Raw genomic sequence first — 22,455 nt, 5'->3', positions numbered from 1 at the left:
CGTAACCTGTCTAAATCCCTTTGCAGTCTTTGCACCCTCCTCAGCTTATTTTTCCACCTAGTTTTATATCACCATTAAACTTCGATACATTACACTCAGTCTCCTCATCTAAGACTTTAATATTGATTGCAAATAGTGAAGGTTCCTGCATTGATTTTGTGGCAGCCCACTATTAACAGCTTGCCAACCCAAAAAAACCTGTTTATTCCTATCCTCTTCTCTGTCCTTTGACCAATTCTCTATCCATGTTAATATATTATATTACACCTAACGCCACAAGCCCTTATCTTGTGCAACAACCTTTTGTGTGGCAACTTATCAATAACTTTAGAAAATCCAAATTTACTACATTCACTGACTCCCTTTTATCTACCCTGATAGCTTACACCCTCAAAAAAATTCTAATGGGTTGATAAACATGATTTTCCTTTCAAAAAACCATGCCTAGGTCTAATCATATTATGATTTTCTAATTGCCCTGTAACCATTTCCTTAATAATGGATTTTCCAATGACAGACATCAACTGATCTGTAATTCTCCATTTTCCTTCTCCTGCATTTCTTGAATCACAGTGCTACATTCCAATTCACTGGGAGCAATCCAGAATCTGGAGAATTTTGTAAGATCATGACCAGTGCATCCACTATCTCTGTAGCCATCTTTTTTAGAACTCTGCAATGTACACAGTCAAATCCAGGGGATTTGTTAGTTTCAGTCCCAGTAATCTCTCCAGTGCTTTTTGTTACTAGTACTAATTACTTCAAGTTCTTCACACTCATTATACCATTGTTTCTCACTGTTTCTGATATAAGACCACAAGACGTAGGAGCAGAAGTGGGCCATTCGGCCCATAGAATCTGCTCTAACATTCAATGAGATCAACCTAGTGAACATTCTCTGGACTGCCTCCAATGCCAGTATATCCTTCCTCAGATAAGGGGAACAAATTGTTCACAGGATTCTAGGTGTGGTCTAACTAGTGCTTTGTATAATTTTAGCAAGACTTCCCTATTTTTATACTCCATTCCCTTTGAAATAAAGGTCAACATTCCATTTGCCTTCCCTATTACCTGCTGAACTTGTATGTTAGTTTTTGGGGATTCATGCACAAGGATTCCCAAATTCCTCTGTGCTGCAGCTTTCTGCAGTGTTTCTCCATTTAAACAATATTCAGCTCCTCTATGCTTCCTGCCAAAGTGCATAACCTCACATTTTCCTGCATTATATTCCATCTGCCAAGTTTTCGCCCACTCGCTTAACCTGTCTATATCCCTCTGTAGGCTCTTTGTCATCCTCACCACTTGCCTTCCTATTTTTGTGTCATCCACAAACTTGGCGACAGTGCATTCACTTCCCTCATCCAAGTCATTAATATATATTGTAAATAATTATGATCCCTGTGGCACTCCACTAGTTACAGGTTGCCATCCTGAAAATGTCTTCCTTACCCCAACTCTCTGTCTTCAATTAGTTAGCGAATCCTTTATCCATGCTAATATACTACCCCCAACACCATGGGCTCTTACCTTATTAAGTAGCCTTATATACGGTACCTTATTGGACACCTTTTGGAAATCCAAATATATTACATCTACTGGTTCCCCGTTATCTATCCTGTTTGTTACCTCCTCAAAGAATTCTAATATATTTGTCAGGCATGATTTCCCCTTCATGAAGCCATGCTGACTCTGCTTGATTATATCAAGCATTTCTAAATGCTTTGCCAATACATCCTTTTTAATAGACTCTAACATTTTCCCAATGATAAAAGTTAAGCTAACTGGCCTATAGTTATCTGCTTTTTGTCTCCCTTCCTTTTTGAATAAGGGCAGTTTTCCAATCTTCTGGGACTTTTCCAGAACCTAAGGATTCTCGAAAGATTACTACTAGTGCATCCACTAACTGCGTAGCTACTTCCTTTAATATCCGAGGGTGCATCCCATCAGGTCCAGGGGACTTTTCAGCTATAAGCCCCATTAGTTTCCCTAGTGCTTTTTCTCTAGTGATAGTTATTGTATTTATTTCCTACTTCCTCCTCCCCTTGCTCCTTGATTACTTATGTTTTTTTGTGTCTTCTACAGTGAATACAAACACAATTTTTTGTTTAACAACCCTGCCATTTCCTTACACCTTATTCTAACTTCTGTATCTCTGCCTAAGCAGCTCATGTTTACTTTTGCTACCTTCTTCCTTTTGATATATTTGTAGAAGCCCTTACAAGCTGTTATTATATTTCTGGCCACTTTACTCTCATATTCTGCTTTTTCTGTATATCAATTTTTTGGCCATCCTTGGCTGCTGTCTAAAATTCTCTCAATCCTCAGGCTTACCACTCTTCTTAACAATATTTTACACCCCTTCTTTCAAACTAATACTTCCATAGTTAGCCACAGATGGATCCAAATAAACAATTGCAGTTTGACTTTTGTATGACTGGTTTAGCCATACTCTTAGTAAGCCTAGTGTCTGGAACTGAGTAACAAGTAGCTGCTACAGATTGGAGACCTAGATGGGACACAAGACAAGTGAAATGGCTCAGCCTGGTAGAAAAAAAAAATAGGAAAAACATACAATAGATGAACTTATTATGAAGTACAATGCAGGCAAATTGCCCCAGTCAGGTTCAGGAATTTTTTTTTCAGGATGTGGGTGTCGCTGACTAGGTCAGCATTTGTTGCCCATACTTAATTGTCCCTGAGAAGATGATGGTGAGCGGTCTTCTTGAACCATAGCATTCCCCGTGGTGTAGGTATGCCATGTTAGGAAAGGTGTTAAAGGATTTTGACCCAATCACAGTGAGGGAACGGCAATATAATTTTAAATCAGGATGGTGTGTGGCTTGGAGGGGAACTTGCAGGTGTTGGTGTTCCCATGCACTTGCTGCCCTTGTCTTTCTAAGTGATAGAGGTCTTGGGTTTGGAAGGTGCTGTTGAAGGACCCTTGGTGAGTTGGTGCAGTGGATCTTGTATATAGTACACACACTGCTACCGCTGTGGGTCAGTGGTGGAGGGAATGAATGTTTAAGGTGGTGGATGGGGTGACAAGTGGGCTGTTTGATGGTGTCAAGCTTCTTGAGTGTTGTTAGAGTTGCACTCATCCAGGCAAATGGAGAGTATTCTATCACATTCCCAACTTGTGCTTTGGACAGACTTCGGGGCGTCAGGAGGTGAGTTACTTGCCACAGGATTCCGAGCTTCTGACCTACTCTTGCAGCACGGTGTTTATATGGCTAGTCCAGTTCAGTTTCTGGTCAATGGTAACCCCCAGGATGTTGATAGTGGAGGATTCAGCAATGGTATCAATTGAATGTCTAGGGGAGTCAGGAAGTGAATTACTTGCTGCAGATTTTTTGCAGAAAATAGGACTAAATTAAAAACGCAGGAGCCCATTTTGAAGGCAACCTGGTTAATGGCCTATCAGAAGCAATTTAAAAATGATGAGTGTGAAAAGATTTGTTTAAGAAAAGCGATCAAGGAGTTGAAGGCTAAAGCAAGTGATAGAGAAGCTGCAGTGGATTGGTTCTTGAAGGAGAATGTAGAAAATTTTTGTTTTATTCATTCATGGGATGTGGGCATCACTGGCCAGGCCAGCCATTGCCCATGATCAGAGGGCACTTAAGAGTCAACCACATTGCTGTGGGTCTGGAGTCACATGTAGGCCAGACCGGGTAAGGACAGCATATTTCCTTCCCTAAAGGACATTCGTGAACCAGGTGCGTTTTTACAACAATTGACAATGGTCATCATTAGACGCTTAATTCCAGATTTTTATTGAATTCAAATTCCATCATCTGCCGTGGCGGGATTCGAACTCGCGTCTCCAGAGTATTACCTCTGATCTCTGGATTACTAACCCAGCAACAATACCACTACGTCATCACCATGTGAGAAATATGAGAGAAAGGTGGTGCACTAAAAACAGTATCTGGAAAGTAAATCAAATGGTTTAAGGGCAGAGAGAGAAAGTTGGAAGGGTGCTGCCCAATAACAGGAGTGGCAAAAAGGTATGGCAGGTGTGGAAAACGAAGATTTAAAGTACAGAAATAAGCGGCCATGTGAGGTGGACACCTAGGCCATGCAGTAATCTGCACGTTACTCCTGGAAAAGGGGTGGGTCTAAAAGTGACCAGTCTTTTCTCATCTTGGTGCCTTACATCTTCACAATTTCTCCCTACCCAAGAATGTTAGTATAGATCTATTCTTCGGAATTTCGCTCCACCGCCTACTGCACTGAGGTCTCCCAAACTTTATACTCTTTCTCAGGGTGGGCCTGTATTGGTAATTGATAAGGGCTTTTCACCCTGTAACGGTTCACTTTATTATGAAATGTCCTATAAAAAGTTGAATTCTTTGTCTAAACCTTGGGTTGAAAAACCCACCTTTAATGCCATGAACCTGCCATTAGCCTCTTGAGCCTTCGCACATACCTTCTGCCTTTGATCAATCAGGCCCTAACATCATTCTTTCCCTATCTCATCTCAAGCTGTTCCCCATGGCCAATTCCATTCTCCCAAGAAATTTTTCACCTCCAGCCTTCAGAGCTAACTTGCAGAAGTCTTATTATTTGCATAAGTTCCACTGCCAGTTACCTATGCATAAAGCTGTTCATAAGGCCTGTTAACAAACTGTGTATAAATGGCCATTTAGTCCAATGTCCTCGTTTCCTATCAAACTGTTAAATCATGGATTGATTCAGGAGAGTAACTTCTACTCTATTTCCAGAAATTGATTGAGCAAGGTTAAATGAAAAGCGTAACACAGCTTTGCAGTATGGTTGTGATCTGATTAACCTTCACAGGTTTGAAACATTAACTATGGTTTTCTCTGCAGAGATGCTGCCGCACCTGAGTATTTCCAACATTTTCTGTTTTTATGTAAAAACATCCACCAGATCCAAGGAGATTCAACCAATTGCCAAGGGTTGCAAACAAAAGCCTATATGACAGGCTTGGGGACCAGATTCTGTGAACTGCCGACAGCACTGGTGGATTGAACAATCGCTGGTGGAAGCCTCTCCCTCATCACATCTATTAGCTGCATACAATTCTTAAGAACCCGAGTGACTTTGCTGTAGCCAAAGGGAAGAATGATCAGGTCAGTCGCTGAGAAGACTACAATCAATGTGGGCTTGACCACTCACAAGTGACTGTAGGTCTACTATCTGTATATTTGTATAGTGGATAAAGTGTTTGTTAAATTTTGATGGTGTGACTTATAGTTGAAGTATATCAAGTCTTTTCAGTGTATCACGTAGTTCAATTACATCTAAATAAATGATTATGGTTTGACTTCTATATGGTTGGTTGGGTCTTGCCCTTAGTAAACCTTCTGTCTGACCTGAATAACAAATGCAGGCTACATACATGAAGATTAAAGTCTCTAACAATTATTGCATTGCCTTTGCTCCTCTTATTTCTTGATTTCTAACTAATTACCTGATCTAGTTTAAGTTACAGGTAGTTTAAATTAAATATTTACCTGTAACACGAACTATTAAAGGTATTGGACAGAAAAGGCAACTCGTCCTTCCCCCCTCTGCACCTTAGTTCACATTTGCACCAAATTCACAACTTTCCACTCTACAATGCACTTTGTTCTGCAACCATGCTTTGTTGAGCATTCAAACTTACCATTAGAGAAAACTAAATCCATGGACTGGCAGAAACTCAAGAAACTTTTGTTAAAAGTGCTTTGCTAGCTTACAAAATAATCCAAGTTAACTACAGTCTGCATACTTGCTGGTTACTTTCCACCTTAGCAATATCTTTGCTCAACTAGCTGAGTGCAAATACCCTGCAAAGTTGACAAATGGTAAAATGACACCTCCACAAAACCGATTGAAAACATTAAACTTCTACTTATATTGAGAACAAGCAAAAAGGTTACTCCAAACTTGTCAGACATGAATGGCTTAAATGAATGAAAAAAATTATGTTTTAGCTTCTCAAACATTTAGACATAAATGATCTGTTCCACATTTGGATTCGAACCGTGCACATGAGATAGATACCAATCCCAAAGATGGCAAGGAAGCTTTAACCACAAACAACCCACTGGCCTGACCTAACTTTTTGACGCAAAAAATATGCGTATATATAAAATGCATAATTAGCACTTGTGTTTTGAAAGGGAGGAGTTATAAATTTTAATTGCGCAGAGCTAAAATCTTGCATATATAAATCTGACAACACATACTGTTTTGAAGTATGTTGTGTTCTGTTGAAGGGTCATGAGGACTCAAAACGTCAACTGTGCTCTTCTCCGCTGATGCTGCCAGACCTGCTGAGTTTTTCCAGGGATTTGTTTCTGTTTTTGTTTTGGATTTCCAGCATCCGCAGTTTTTTGCTTTTATCTCTGTTTTGAAGACGCTCCATCGCTCTCTGCATCATTTCAGAGAATAACCAGTGAGGGATACTGGACTAAAGCAAGGCTCCGAAATCAAATTATGCTGGTACGTTTCAACTTCAACTTTACAGTAATCTTTAATTGGGTAAAGGTCAAGGAGGTCAGAGGCCGACTGTTTTTGCTCGTAGTGACCAAACACACCAGTTTGCTTTTATAGAACACTACAACAAATGCATTAGCCTGTACTACATACTGCGACATTACTCAGCCATGGGATGCAGAGACAGTATTAGTAAAGTAGTGTCCTTTCAGCATCTACGTATTAAGCAAGATATAACTGAAGTAACATTAAATTCCTTACACAAGACCTTATAACTATCTCCAAAGTCATACATAATGCAGAGTAAAAACATCTTAAATTACATACATATATTTCAATCTCATGATGATTTGAATCATTCCACTCAAGTGCTAGATTCTTAATTTCTACCAAAAGCAGTTGTTATTCTATATCTTTCCATTAATGATTGCAACCATTTTTATTTACTCTTACAGATCTGATCTACAACCATGGTTTCAAAACAAATCACTGTGCTTCTGTTATTGCTCACCCTGAACCTGATCTATGGAATGGGTTACAATGCTGCACATCAACGTTGGAAAGGCTATAGTGGTAAGTTTAAACTTCATTTAAGATCACTGTCACTCACATTGGTCTGTAAAAGACAAAGCTGGGAAATAAGCAACGCATATGTTGTAGAATAGTGTTACTGGCTTTACTTGTATTTTATCGTCTAAACTCCTTAGGCATGTGTATATTCATAATATACAGTAGACAATTTTTTTTCAGGTGAGATGCTTAGACAAAAATTTCAATAAGTTGTTCCTCTCCATGTTACAGTTTGTCTGTCTGCCCTCCATTTCAATTCTTTCCTTCTTCTGTTAAATCTCTCGTCTAGCTTCCTTGCTGGTGTCCAAATCACTATTTATCACTCTTTTCCTCCCTTTCTATGTCCCCATTGTTTAACATGCACAGACATGTGCACACACTGTACTATCCACATACCACTGATATACACAAAATATATGGTTGTATATGGTACCAAATATGTACATATCCATACACACTATATCAATACAGTAACACACACACACACACTTTATCATACGTATGCACACACTACAAACACTCAACATCAGATAATAAAAGCTGTCATCGCTTCACTCATATTGCTTGACAGCAAATATCCAAACTTTCCAGCCACTCCTAGATGAGAACAATTATGGATTGAAGAAGTTTGGACCCACTGAACTCCCAATATACAGTACTCTCCCTGAAGCAAGTATGGGCAGGGAGGACAAGATACCAAGGTCTTGAAAGCAGAGATGTTCTGGGTAGTTGAAACAGGTGAATGGGTGACTTGGATGGAGCCACAGTCTCAGACTGTCAAGTTTGTCAAGACTATCATAGAAAAGTTACAGCATAGAAGGAGGCCATTCAGCCCAAAGTGTCTGCACCACCCAAAAAAGACTAGCAACCAATTCTAATCCCATATACCAGCACCTGGTCCATAGCCTTGCAGGTTACAGCAGTTCAGGTGCAGATTCAGGTATCCTTTAAATGAGTTGAGGATAGACATGGTATACAGTGGTTGAGGGAGCTCACAATGTGGTTGCACCCTTGTTGTACAGCGGTATTAGCAACACATAATTCTGCTACCATTTGTTGTTGTCACTAACCAATTTTCAAGTTTCCGGTGTAATACTGACAATGTCTGCAATACCTGCATGTATGGGTAAACTTCATTTTACCTTTCATTTATGTTGCTGCATGAATGGCCAATAAGAAAGTTCTCACACACAGCACACATTGATTTGCTTTCCAATCTTTCCTCTATTAAATGGCAAGATAAGTTAACCGATACAGTTCGTAGCATCCCTAGATAGGTAAAAACTCAACAGAATCATCCACACAGCACCAATCTGGACACAATGTATTTGATTGCAGTACTTACCTGCAAAAAAGTTATATATTATATAAATAATTCAAAAATTCACACATTACACCTCTAATATTAATACCAGTTCATGATCTATGAAAACAGGTGAAGTTATTCATTGAAACGTTTGGCCGCATCAGGTGTTCTATTGCAGTGCACAAGCACCGTTATTTACGCAGAAAAATTTCAAGATAGTTTTTTTTATTCATTTACACGACGTGGGCTTCGCCGGCTAGCCCAGCATTGATTGCCCATCTTAATTGTCCTTGAGAAGGTGGTGGTGAGCTGCCTTCTTGGACCTCCGCAGTCCATGTGGTGTACACCCACAATGCTATTAGGGAGAGAGTTCCAGGATTTTGACCCAGCGACAGTGAAGGAACGGCAATCTATTTCCAAGTCACAAGGTGAGTGGCTTGGAAGGGAATTTCCAGGTGGTGGCATTCCCATGTATCTGCTGCCCTGGTCCTTCTAGATGGTAGTAGCTGTGGGTTTGGAAGGTGCTAAAAAGCCTTGGTGAGTTTCTGCAGTGTATCTAGTAGGTGGTACGCACTGCTGCCAATATGCATCGGTGGTGGAGGGAGTGAATATTTGTGGAAGGGGTTTTAATGAACCTTTCTGCTTCACCTCACCTCAGGAGTTCAATTCTTCTGTCCACACCTGGACTAATGCTATAATGAGGTCAGTAGCTGAGTGGCTCTGGCAGAACCCAAACATACCGCCAGTGAGCAGTTTATTGCTAAGCAAGGAAGGGAGCAAAGGAAGGTGGTTATGGTTGTTGGAGGTCAGTCATCTCAGCTCCAGGACATCACTGCAGGGGTTTCTCAGGGTAGTGTCCCCGGCCCAATCATCTTCAGCTGCTTCATCAATGACCTTCCCTCCAACATAAGGTCAGAAGTGGGAATGTTTGCTGATGATTACACAATGTGCGGCACCATTCGCAACTCCTCAGTTACTGAAGCAGTCTATGTCCAAATGCAGCAAGACAATATCCAGGCTTGGTCTGACAAGTGGCAAGTAACATTCGTGCCACACAAGTGTCAGGCAATGACCATATCCAACAAGAGAGAATCCACCCATCACCCCCTGATATTCAATGGCATTACCATTACTGAATCCCCCACTATCATCATCCTGGGGCTTACCATTGACCAGAAACTGAACTGGACTAGCCATATAAATACTGTGGCTACAAGAGCAGGTCAGAAGCTAGGAATCCTGTGACGAGTAACTCACCTCCTGACTCCCCAAAGCCTGTCCACTTGCCTGTCTACAAGGAACAAGTCAGGGTCGTGATGGTATACTCCCCACTTGCCTGGATGAGTGCAGCACCCACAACACTCAAGAAGCTTGACACTGTCCAGGACAAAGCAGCCCACTTGATTGGCACCACATCCACAAACATTCACTCCCTCCACCACCGAAGCACAGTCGCAGCAGTGTACCATCTACAAGATGCACTGCATGAATTCACCAAGGCTCCTTCGACAGCACCTTCCAAACCCACGACTTGTACCATCTAGAAGGACAAGGGCAGCAGATACATGGGAACAACACCACCCGGAAGTTCCCCTCCAAGTCACTCACCATCCTGACTTGGAAATATATCACCATTCCTTCACTGTCACTGACGTATGAGTATGACTGTCAGGCTGTTGCTTGACTAGTCTGTGCGACAACTCTCCCAATTTTGGCACAAGCCCCAGATGTTAGTAAGGAGGATTTTGCTGTGTTTACCGTTGTCATTTCCGGTGCCTAGGTCGATGCCAGGTGGTCCATCCGGTTTCATTTCTTTTTAATGACTTTTTCGCGGTTTGGTACAACTGAATGGCTTGCTAGGCCATTTGAGAGGACATTTAAAAATCAACCACATTATTGCGGATCTGGAGTCACATGTAAGCCAGAGCAGGTCAGGATATTAGTGAACTAGGTGGGTTTTTACAACAATTGACAATGGTTTCATGGTCATCATTAGCCTTTTAATTCCATCTGCTGTTGTGGGATTCAAACCTGGGTCCCCCTGGAGCATTACCCTGGGTCCTTGGATTACCAGTCCAGTGACGATACCCCCAACATCTACAAACATTTTCTGAATGAACATACTGAGTTTTTACACTATTTATATGACAAATTTGATTTATAAAACTGAATGAATAACAATTCTAGACAGATGAAGTCTTCCAGATAGTATGCACTTCTTGTGTCACATGTATTTCCTGTCACACTTGGTGTTACACAATCCCCATCACTCTTCTGAATCCTTGGGAGCATTGCCACAAGCGATCTACTAATGTACACGTAAAGAAAGAATTTGGGGAAAAAAAAACACTGAATGTACACAGCTCCTTACCAGTGAAAACAAACATTCAAATCTAAGTAGTGTTGACTTGTCCAGTTGCACATTAATGCAAAAAAAATCCCTTGTTTCATATGCATGAGGGTGATAAATGCTTAAAAGTGCTGTCTATGGTTTTCCTCCAGGTTCCAATTATGACAACTGGGTTTTCTTTAAACTCTGAAGATGGAATTATGATATCACTGTAATGTAAAATAGTTTTTAATGTTATCCTGACAATTGGGGGAGGCTATGGTGTAGTGGCATTGTTGCTGGACAAGTAATCCAGGGACCCAGGGAAACCCTGGGTTCAAATCCCGTCATGGCAGATGATGGAATTTGAATTCAATAAAAATCTGGATTAAAAGTAATTGCCAAATTGGTAACAAGGTTGTAACTACTGATTCAAATCCAGCCCAGGGAGATGAAATGAAAGTTTCATTTTCATCTAATTTCAAAAGATCTTGTGTGAAAAGAGTTAAGCTAGTCTCAATTCTTTTCCAAATAATTATATACCAACAGCACAAAAATGGCATATTCGCTCAGATGCAATAAGGTGTGGGACATGGAAATATTTACAGTAGTGGTCTGTGTATATCTGCTCTATGAAGGCGGGGGGGTTAGGCATACTGTTGGGGCACGGAATTTTGCTCTGTAATAAAAACAGAGAATGTTGGAAATACTCCACAAGTGCCAGACCTGCTAAGACAGAAACAGAGTTGATGTTTTAAGTCAAATATGACTTTTCTTCAGAACTGGGAATCAAAACTTTATAACTTTATAATAGAAATTCATTCTGTCTCAACCTATCCCATAGTTAACCTGCAAATCTTAAAAGGAGGCACTGGATACGAAAAGACAAAGAAAGAAAGAAAATATTCATTCCCCAGTGGCATCAGTTTCATTAGTGTACAGATAAAATATAAGTGTAACCAATTGCATTTAAATGAAAGCCTATAAGAATGATCCATTCTGGCAATTCGGGTCCAGTAGTATTGTGCACATAAGAATCAAGCTAAACTGCCTAGTCTTCATTAATACCTTCAGATGTTTTGCATGATAAAGCTTCTATATAAAGGCAATTTGCTGTTTCTTTTGGTGTATGTGAAAAGTTCCATTGAATGTGCCACCAAAAGTAAATGTTAAACAAAAAAGTAAATTCAAACAGAAGCTCAAAACATGAATTTAGTCGTGTTATATTCTGTTAATTTTGCTTTGATATTCAAATTGTATCTATTTTCAGATATTTAGCACTTATTATGCCGTTTCTTAAAGCTCTCCATGCATCTAATGCACATAACTATAGTACAACTGATTAGAATGGGTGACTTGAGTCTTCCATATTGTAATTATGTTCTATATAGAAATTTAAGATGCAGATCATGAGGCCTGCTGCAAAAGGTACTGGTATTTAATTTTTAATGTCAAAAAAGTAAAAAATGAATAAATATTTTAAGATTAATTGAATATTTTGTTCTTTTTTTTTAAAACAGGGAGTGATTCAGATGGGGTCGATTCAGATGGAGATGATTCATACAGTTCAGAAGGTACTAAATGGAATGATATTATTGCAGCCTTAGGCAAACAATAAACATTTTATGCATAGATACACAGCTGACAATTAGGCAAACACAGAGGTTTTTTCAGGACACATTTATTTGTTCTCTGGAGCATATTTTCCCTATTAGCTTCAAACTGTAAAGTAATTGTAGAAAAAGAAGCAGCTTTAATTTGGGTTGCTTTTGGTCAAATTTTACCGACTAACTTGAAATGTGACACAAGAAAAACTGACATTAAAATTTTCTGTGCCCTGTACAAATACTAAAAGCTCTTAAGGTATGATGTGCTGAGGATAAAATTCATCTTGTACTAAATCGATATCAATGCTGAACATTTAATGAAAATACATGGCAAAAATATTAGCTAAACAAAACAGAAGCTCAATTAATTCACTGTAGTATACTCCATTATGATGCAGTGTACTTAACCAACTTTACTAATAATATTTGAGGCCAAGAAAAAAAATGTACTTTTTTTTTTAAATACTGCTTTTTAAATCTTCCTGCTATAGTAAGCATGATAATTACTCTGGTGCATGCATGGATGAATTTGGTTATATGACAGATTTAACTGTTCCTACAAGTGATCAGCATGTTATTCAGGTCATATCTGTTGGAAGTGATACGCTTTTTTATGAAGTTATTATACACCCCATAACTCAAAAGTAATTTAGAATTCTGTACTTATATGAATTGTGTTGAATCACTAATGCAATTGCAGAAGACATCCTAAATTTGCTCCAAATAAATCCATCTTGGATAAAATGCAATAAAAATTAACCACCTCACAAGTAACATTAAAAATCACAGTTCTTCACTTTACTTCCAGAATTCTACACATGTAAATGCTATTTTCTTAAACATCAATGTTTTTCCTTTGCAGAAGAGTAAGCTGCCCTCAATTTTGTCTAGAATTGTGTGCATTTATTTCTACCCAATGACATTAGGAAAAGGTTGAAGACAAATAAAAACTAAACGCAGATAAAAGAATGAATTAAAGATGAAAAATTAATTATTTTAAAGAAGCTTTAAACATTTGGGAAGAAAGTGCACTAAATTAAATTAGGTAACTTCACAAAATAGGAAAAATTAAATAAACTTCTAAAACTGGAGAAAATGAATGAAATAAAGACATGGGGCAGAATATTTCCATCGGCTTGCGGGGGGCGGGACCTGCATGCCGAAGCGTAAAATGATGTGGGGTGACGTCAGGTGGAACTCTCGACATCACCCCGCGTCATTTACATTTTCGAGTCGGCTGAGCACCCGCCAACCTGTCAACGGCCTATTAAGGCCATTAAGAAACCAATTCAGCTTATTAATGGACTTGCCGTCCAACCTTAAGGTTGGCGGGCAGGCCAGGAGCCCAGGCAGGCTTGTGAAAAAACATGAAACCTCATCCACTGGCAGGATGAGGTTTCCTTAGGGTTTTTAAATTTTAATGAAAAATTGCAATAAAAGTTGCAGACATATCCCAACTCATGTGACAGTGTCACATGAGGGGACATGGCAGGGAAAGTTTTTAAACTCCATTATTAAAAGTTTCAAAATGGAGTTGATCTCCCTGAGGTAGCACATAGACTCAGGGAGATCTGAAGGAACACACCCCCCCCCCCACCCCCCACCCCCCACCCCCCCCCCCCCCCCCCCCCCCCCCCCCCCCCACCCACCACCCCGGCCTGCACAAGGAGTGCATAGTGCTTCCTGGCGGATGTCACGCTGGGTGGGCCTTAATTGGCCTGCCCACATAAAATGGCGGCGCGCCCCCAACAGGGGTCACTGATCAGGAGACCGCCCGCTTGCACCTGCTCCCGCTCTTGCCAGACCCCCCCCCCAATGGGGTGACAGCTTTTCCCATGAGGTTAATGAATTAATGTTCCTTGCACAGCAGCAAAATTAAAGAGTGGGCCTCCATGAGGAAAATTAATTAGTAAATGAGCTTCGAGCAAGGAAGTTAAATAAAAAACGTAGTCCCATTGACAAAATAAAAAAGCAAGTTTCTACTAAGCTTCACTTTTAGCAACATGGTTAATGACTGTACAACAGTGGTAAAGAGATGTAGCCTGCACCAACGCAGAGCTCCGTGGTCATAGCCTATAACTGCATTCGGACTCAGACAGTTTTCCTCACCCCACAACTTGTCAGCATATTGCAGCAGCTATCGTTTTAGCCGCCAACAGTATTTGATATTTAAAACAAAAAAAAACCCAATGACCGTTTTACCTGCAAGCATTGTAAATAAACACTGACACCGTTAAAGTAAATTTTATCATTGACAAAGCTGGATATGGAACTTTTCAATGTAGTTTTAGTTCGATTGCTGCAGCCTATTTACTATTTTTAATGTATAATAGATAGCTATCTGGTGTTAAGCAGAAAAATGTGGAGTATCTCACAGTCAAGCTATTCCATCAAAATATGCATTTTTCCAAGTTCAGCTATTCCACAAAAACAAAATACTGTGGATGCTGGAAATCTGAAACAAAAATAGAAAATGCTGGAAAAACTCAGCAGGTCTGACAGCATCTGTGGAGAGAGAAACACAGCATCTCCACAGATGCTATCAGACTTGCTGAGTTTTTCCAGCATTTTCTGTTTCTGTTTCAACTATTCCATTATAGGCAATAATAAATTCCACTAAAGGTTTGCTGGCGGAGGCATGGGCAGGGGAATAAATCATAATTGCTCCAGCCAAATTACTCATATAAAGTAAAATTCCCAAGGGGGCAGATCATGGATAAGAAAGGGAGAGGAACCTAAGACAGGTCTTTGGGAGACTCCTATGGTGATAGTAAGGGAGGGGAAGAGAAGTTATTGCTGAAGATACTGTGGTTATGATTAAACAGTTAAAGTGGAGCAAGAAGGAAAAGCCTAAGTGAGCTGGGAAATAGGATATAGGCCTTGGAGGAAGGTCCTGTGGATCAGTGCCAAAGACTGCAGAGAGGATGAGGAGAGATAATCAACCACTGTCAAAAGCATTTATGACTTTTGCTGCAGCCATGTCAGTGCCGTGGAAAGGACAGAAAGTTGATTGGAAAGATTCAAACATAGAACTGGGGGAAAGGTGAACATGGACTTGAGATATAATAACCTCTTTGAAGAGGAAAAGCAGGTTGGAGACGGAGCAACAGTGTTCAAAAACAGAGCGGTTGAGAGGTTTTTTTTTCAAAATAAAACAAGAAAGGGCGGTAGTTTTGAAGTGGAGGTGGAAGACAGGTCCCGACGAGGAGGTATAATTCACAATGTCAGCTACCATGCAGGCCAAGATTGGAAGATCAGGGGCCAATCAAGAGAATTCTGCTCACTGTTCATCAGCAGAGAAATTAATTTAGCAATGTCCACTCAACAACAACTTGCATTTATATAGCAACTTTAACATTGGAAAAATTGCCAATAAACCTGAAAAAAATCTTTCAATTTGCAGCCTAACATTATAGCATTTTACATGACAATAGAGCCGTTCTGCTTCAAAGTGACCTAACATTAACAATCTATACATAGTTTGGCTGGCTGTGATATCAAAGTGCATAACTTCACTGGATTCATATCTAACTTTGATACAATAGAACTAATGTGTGAAAAGAGTTCAGCAGATCCAACATACTCTGTTTGTTTCAAATATTACAAAGTTAGATCCCAAAAAACATTTAGAAATTTCAGTGGCAGTTGTAGACTAGCAAGCAGAACTATTCTCTTATGTTTAAGTACATTCGTGCAAAGTGCTGCTTGATGCTCACTGGATGACTGTGCAAAAAATGACTGTGCAATGTGCACTTAGACCACTCAAACAAGTTCCAGTACCAAGCCAGGGCTGCACTGGGTTTGTGGTTAAGGCACACTGTTAGGGCAGAGCAGAAGAGTTTTATTTTATATCTGAGTTGACGCATGAAAGCATAGTACTGGCAATTTGCGGAAAAATGCTTCAAAAAATATGGCTGCCACCTTGATCAGTGAAAAAAGTAGTCAAATGAAAAAAAACTGTGTTCTAATAACAACATCTAAACTATACTTTCTTTTTAACAAAAGGAATAAAGCGTGGGCCACGTGGACCCCCGGGTCCTCCAGGACCAAAAGGTCCGCCAGGAATCGGACTGCGAGGGGCCCCTGGTAACCCTGGGCCACAAGGACCACGAGGACAGTCATCTACAGGAAAATCAGGTACTCCAGGAGCATCAGGAAAACCAGGCGAAAAGGGATCTCCTGGAGAAAAAGGTGATAGAGGAGCTTCTGGGAAACCAGGAGAAAAAGGCAATGCAGGACCAAAAGGACCTCCCGGCCCACCTGGATTGTCAATTCCTGGTAAACCAGGTTCCCAAGGACGACCAGGTCATCCAGGACCAGCAGGGCCGCCTGGAGCAAAAGGAAAGTCAGGGAGTCCAGGTCAACCAGGGCCAAAGGGAGAAGGAGGATCTGGATCCCCAGGACGTCCAGGTGAAAAAGGTGCTCCAGGACCAACAGGGCCACCAGGTCCATCTGGATCAAAAGGGTTAGGAAGACCTGGGCCCCCTGGACCACCTGGTAAACCAGGTTCAAATGGTGAAAAGGGTGCCCCAGGTTCACAAGGAAAGCCAGGAGCACAAGGTCAAAAAGGGGCACCAGGATCACCTGGGCAATCAAGAACTGGAAATGCTGGGGCCAAAGGAGAACCAGGGTCACCAGGGTCTCCTGGACCAAAGGGTTCACAGGGTCAACAAGGTTCACCAGGAGCACCAGGAATGCCAGGTATTGGAAAGCCTGGAAATTCAGGTCCTAAAGGAGAGCGTGGTCCTGCAGGCGCGAATGGTTATCCTGGAGAAACTGGGAAAAAAGGAGAGGCAGGTCAACCTGGAGCACAAGGGCCACGTGGACCATATGGCCCACCAGGCCAAGCGGGTCCAAAAGGGCATCCAGGACAAAATGGTACACCAGGAGAAAAAGGTAATCCTGGACCACCAGGTCCACAAGGGTTTCAAGGCCCAAAGGGCCAGCCAGGTCCAGGTGGAGCTCCAGGAAAATCAGGATCTCCAGGTCAACCAGGTGCCTCAGGCCCAGAGGGTCAACAAGGACTTCCTGGTCGAAAAGGTGACCCAGGACTACCTGGATCGCCTGGTAAATCAGGTAGTCCAGGTGCTCCAGGAACACCTGGGTACCCTGGAAAAGAAGGACCAAGAGGGCCTCTTGGACAACAAGGTCCAAGAGGGCTACCTGGAAATCAAGGCTCTCCTGGATACCCTGGACAAAAAGGAGAACCTGGCCCTCCTGGTCCTCCAGGAAGCCCAGGTGATTATTATGGAAAAATATCAGGTGACCTACCTGGTTCACCTGGGCAGCAAGGACCACCAGGTCCTCCAGGCCTTCCTGGTCCACCAGGTCCACCTGGAAAAACTATTGTGCAATCGGAAAAACATGACAATAATGGTTATAACCATGGTTCTGTTCCAGCATTTACAGCCATTCTTTCTCATTCATATTCATCAACAGGCCAACCAGTAGTGTTTGACAAAATATTAATCAATTCAAATAATAATTATGATCCATCCACTGGGATTTTTACATGCAAAATATCTGGCATCTATCAATTTTCTTATCATATTCAAGTCAAGGGAGCAAATGTTTGGGTTGGATTATATAAAAATGATGAAGCCGTAATGTACACATATGATGACTATAAAAAGGGTTATATTGATCAGGCCTCAGGAAGTGCTATATTAAGCCTACGTAAAAAAGACAAAGTTTACATTCAGTTACCTTCAAAAGAGTTCAATGGTTTATATTCATCTGAAGAGAAAAGTTCCTCCTTCTCAGGGTATCTAATTGTTCCATCATGATGAATATCAACTAAAGAAAGTGCAATTTGAAATGGATGATGGGACTGAATTTATTGTGGTTGTAATGTGAGTGGAAAACATAGAGCCTGGGTTAGAGGTCATATTTAGAAACAAAATAGCAAATATAAACGGTCAAATTAACATGCATTTTTGCAGAGAATTGTGTGTTTAAGAGCAAATGTTCTGCTGCCATTATCCAGGTCAATAAAATTACTTGAAACAAAATTCTCTGGCTACCATACTGAAATTTTCAAATGTACATAACCTTTGACAAATACTGAACAATAAATTACTTTCTGCATATTAGTACTATGAACTTGGCATTTCTGCAGTTTAATAAATGCTTCTTGTTGTAGAGGTGAACAAGTTTTTACTCTATCAAAATTAATTGTAGAAAGTTTACTAGCAACAGGAACTGTTGGTTCACCTGGTTCACCTGGGCAGCAAGGACCACCAGGTCCTCCAGGCCTTCCTGGTCCACCAGGTCCACCTGGAAAAACTATTGTGCAATCGGAAAAACATGACAATAATGGTTATAACCATGGTTCTGTTCCAGCATTTACAGCCATGACTCAAATTATATTTTAAAGATATGGGTCAAATTTTGCAGCAGGGTATTTAACAGTATCTGCCATCAGTTAGTCATGCCTTCCATCCTTCAGCTAAAAACATTTTTGCCTATTAAATTTCTGAAAGAACTGATAATATGGCAGCAAGGGAATCAGGGCATCCAGGACCCAAGTGAACAGGGCAAGCAACAGGATATATCCTTAAACCAAGCAGATTGAAGGATTGAGAAATATAGAATATTGTAAATTGGAACGGGCCACATTTGTACCCTCAGACATTAAGCCATGAATGAATCAGAATTTCCTTCAATTGAATATTTGGGAAACCAAAATCATTGCTTTTGGCTTCAACCAAAAGCTCCTCAGTTGCAAACCAGACCGTGGACAACCCCAGTATTCTGCTGAGCCCAGGGCTAAGCTCTGGGCCCAATTAATCCACCTATCATCACTACCAACTGGTTCAACTTACACATCACTACCTATGCTTTAACCCAGTTTCATTATCTTTAGATTCAATTTTCCTCATGTCCTCCTTGTCAGCCTTCAGGCTCAAAGAACATTCCAACCTCCGCTGCCTAAAGACGGCAACTTATCCAGGAGACTATTGCTTGCATTTTGTCCCAATTGACTATCATCCAAGTTTTTGCTAACATGCACTGGTTCCCTAACCCCACACCGCCATCCCCAACCTATCCTCACCCAGAGTACTGTATGCAATAACCTAATGCATGCCTAATCAATCCACTCCTGTGAAGAGGCTGAAGACTTTGCCCCAAACATTTGGCACCAACAGGCCAACATCATGATCAAATTACCTTGAGTTGAGGAAATAATTCTGAGGCTTTACACATCACTAAGCAATAAAATACTTTTTAGCCCTCCATGTAACACTGTGAAAACATTTTCAGGTATCTGCTCAACATATCATTTCTGCATAACCTAATAAGTTGGATGTAGTTAAGAAAATAATTTGAATATAGAATTATCAGTTTTACTATCATTCTGATTATTCACAATATTAAGGAAAACCCAATTGATTTTAAGTATAAAGAAACAAAAAAAACAATATCTTGAAGGAATTCTGCATTGTCTAAGTACCATCTTATCAGTACGATTTTTAAGTAAGGTTATCTTCCAATTAATCAGGCTCACTGGATATTAAAAATCCCATGACACTGTTCAAAGAAATACAGGAAGTTCTTGCTGTACTTTGGCCAAAATTCTTCCATCAACAAACCAAAAACAAATTTATCATTGTGTACAAAATAGGTGCCACATTTGTGTATATAATAACTATCGCCCTTGTGTGGTTCCTTGTACATTTTTGTGCTTTGAGGTGTTTGAGGCACAACAACTGTACTTCATGATTATGTTTGGGTCAATTAAAACATGCATATTGCAATTACAGACTAAACTTACTGTATTCAACTAAGTATTTAGTTTCTGACAACACTGACAAAAACATTGGCAGTGTTACAATCACAAAATTCATTATTAGCATGTGCTTATAATGTTTTTTCTTATTAGCTACTGATACTTGTTAATCTTGCTTACTAGACAAAGCAAACCGCTTGATTGGCACCCTATGCACAAACATTCACTCCCGCCACCACCGATGCACAGTGGCAGCAGTGTGTACCATCTACAAAATGCACTGCAGGAACTCACCGAGGCTCCTTAGACAGCACCTTCCAAACCCATGACCACTACCATCTAGAAGGACAAGGGCAGCAGAGGTGTGGGAACATCACCATCTGGAAGTTCCCTTCCAAGCCACACGTCATCCAGACTTGAAAATATATTGCAGTTCCCTCATTGTCACTGGGTCAAAATCCTGGAACTCCCTTCCTAACAGCACTGTGGGTGTACCAACGGCATATGGATTGAAGCAGTACATGAAAGCAGCTCACCACCATCTTCTTAGGAGCAATTAGGGATGAGCAATAAATAAATGCTGGCCTAGCCAGCAACACCACATCCCATGAATGAATAAAAAAAAATCAAATCCCTTCAGGTGACAACCAACACAGCGGGCCACAGTCAGCCACTGAGTCAACAACATCTCACATTTATCATGGGGCAGCTCCCAAGTCAAATCTATGCTCCTATTTAACCTACAAAGAGTTAAGCTTTTATTCTAACAATACAGTATGGCAACATTTCTCTGGAAAATTTATAACACAAGGGCACAGTTTCAGGATAAGGGGTCAATCATTTAGGATTGAGAAGAGGAGAAGTTTCTTCATTTGAAGGATTGTGAATCTTTGGAATTTTCTACCTCAGAGGGTTGTGGATGCCTCATCATTAAATATATTTAAGGCTAAGCCAGACAATGTTTTGGTCTCTCAGAGAATCAAGGGATATGAGAAGTTGGAGGAAAAATGCAGTTGAGGCTGAAGATCAGTCATGATCGTATTGAATGGCGAAGCAAGCTCAAGATCTACTCCTGCTTTTATTTATTATGTTATGCTCTTAACATGGCTTCAGTAGTTACTAATTCGATACTACATTAGTAGCAGTAGGAACTGAATTCATATCATTATGATTAGGTTTTATGCAAATAAGTTTGATAGCAAAGTGGTATATGATAAAAGAGCATCATTGAAGTCCATTCATGTAAGGGTAAACAGTAGGAACAGAGGTACAGTTGAGTTATAAGGGAAAGGAGATTAATAACATACAAAAATATGTAAAACTTCAGTTCAGACACAAAACATGCTTTTTGCACAGGCGTGATGTGATTGCAAAGCTGGTAGAAACTACTTAAGACAAGTTACTTGCTTTCTCCTGAAAATACTCAATTTGAAGCATAGGTGATTTCCACCATGTGTAAATGAATTGTGTTCAGAATCTGACGAAGATTCAGTAAGTCAGCACTTAGGTTTGAGAACCTTGCCTAATTGTGAAAGTCATCTTCTCAATTTCCTGTGTACCATCTTCAACTTCAAAGGGGCATGAGTTATTTCTCACTCAGTATGCAACAATTTTCAATTGTTTTAGATCCAATAAACTGGCTCAAATACTTGAAGGGACCGTGAGGACAAACTAAACCATGTACAAATTTCTATCACAGATGCTGATTTCAGTTCACATTAGTATTGGCAAAAGTGAAATGTTGATATATCTTTACTTGTGTATTTGCAGAGGCATGCAATGAAAATGTTATAATCAAGTAGCAGCTGCAATATTTACCTCTTTGCCTGTTTAAATATTACTTTTAATAAACCTTCAGTCATAATTTACAGATAAACTTGCATGGCCACATTTCCAGAAGAGGAGAAAGTGATGGGACTTGCATTAATTCCAGTGAGCAAATTACAGTAATAGGAGTATTCTGTTTGACCCCAACCAATACTACATTTATACCACCAGAAGAAGTGGGACCACTTAGAGAAACTGTATTTTGTGCTGAGCACAACAGGAAATATTTACTCAGTGGCATTTCCAACAGAATACATTTCCATTGGTTTCAAAGGAGCTGACCAGGTTTATGAAAATCACTAAGTTGCCTAACAAGAACAAGAAGGAAGAGATGCACTGTAGTAGGTATCTATGAGAGTAAACAATTAAGAATTTTAAAAATCTAATGTTTATGTTAAACATAAAAAAAGAGAATAAATGACTTCCCTCCCATAGAATTTCCTTTGTTGTTAAGCTAGCCATTGCCATTAAAATATGGCCAGGAAAATGATTAAGAGATGAGACCAAAGGTCTGATTTATTATTTTTGTTTTTACCTAATACAAAATGTGGCAGAGCACAACTAAAAATATTTTCATCAGCTTTAACCTGATAACCAAGAGAAAGCCAATTAAAGAGTTCATCCTAGTCTGAACAGTTAAAAT

The 22,455-nt window shown here is 40.2% G+C and overlaps 2 protein-coding genes across 3 annotated transcripts in view; one reads left to right on the top strand and one right to left on the bottom strand.

Moving 5' to 3' along the window:
• The window catches only part of LOC121278070 (filaggrin-2-like), a 64,974-nt gene extending 46,703 nt beyond the window's left edge, over positions 1–18,271 (top strand). The window contains exons 11-13 of the mRNA XM_041188125.1: positions 6,967–7,017; positions 12,170–12,223; positions 16,262–18,271. Coding sequence (XP_041044059.1) covers positions 6,967–7,017; positions 12,170–12,223; positions 16,262–18,042 — 1,886 coding nt within the window. The 3' untranslated portion in view covers positions 18,043–18,271. The remainder of the gene's footprint in view (positions 1–6,966; positions 7,018–12,169; positions 12,224–16,261) is intronic.
• The window catches only part of nt5dc1 (5'-nucleotidase domain containing 1), a 602,479-nt gene that overhangs the window by 551,972 nt on the left and 28,052 nt on the right, over positions 1–22,455 (bottom strand). The gene's annotated exons all lie outside the window — the stretch shown is intronic.

This window comes from Carcharodon carcharias, chromosome 5 (genome assembly GCF_017639515.1).
Source record: "Carcharodon carcharias isolate sCarCar2 chromosome 5, sCarCar2.pri, whole genome shotgun sequence".
In the NCBI taxonomy this organism is placed as follows: Eukaryota; Metazoa; Chordata; class Chondrichthyes; order Lamniformes; family Lamnidae; genus Carcharodon; species Carcharodon carcharias.
This window is presented reverse-complemented; position numbering and strand designations above follow the sequence as displayed.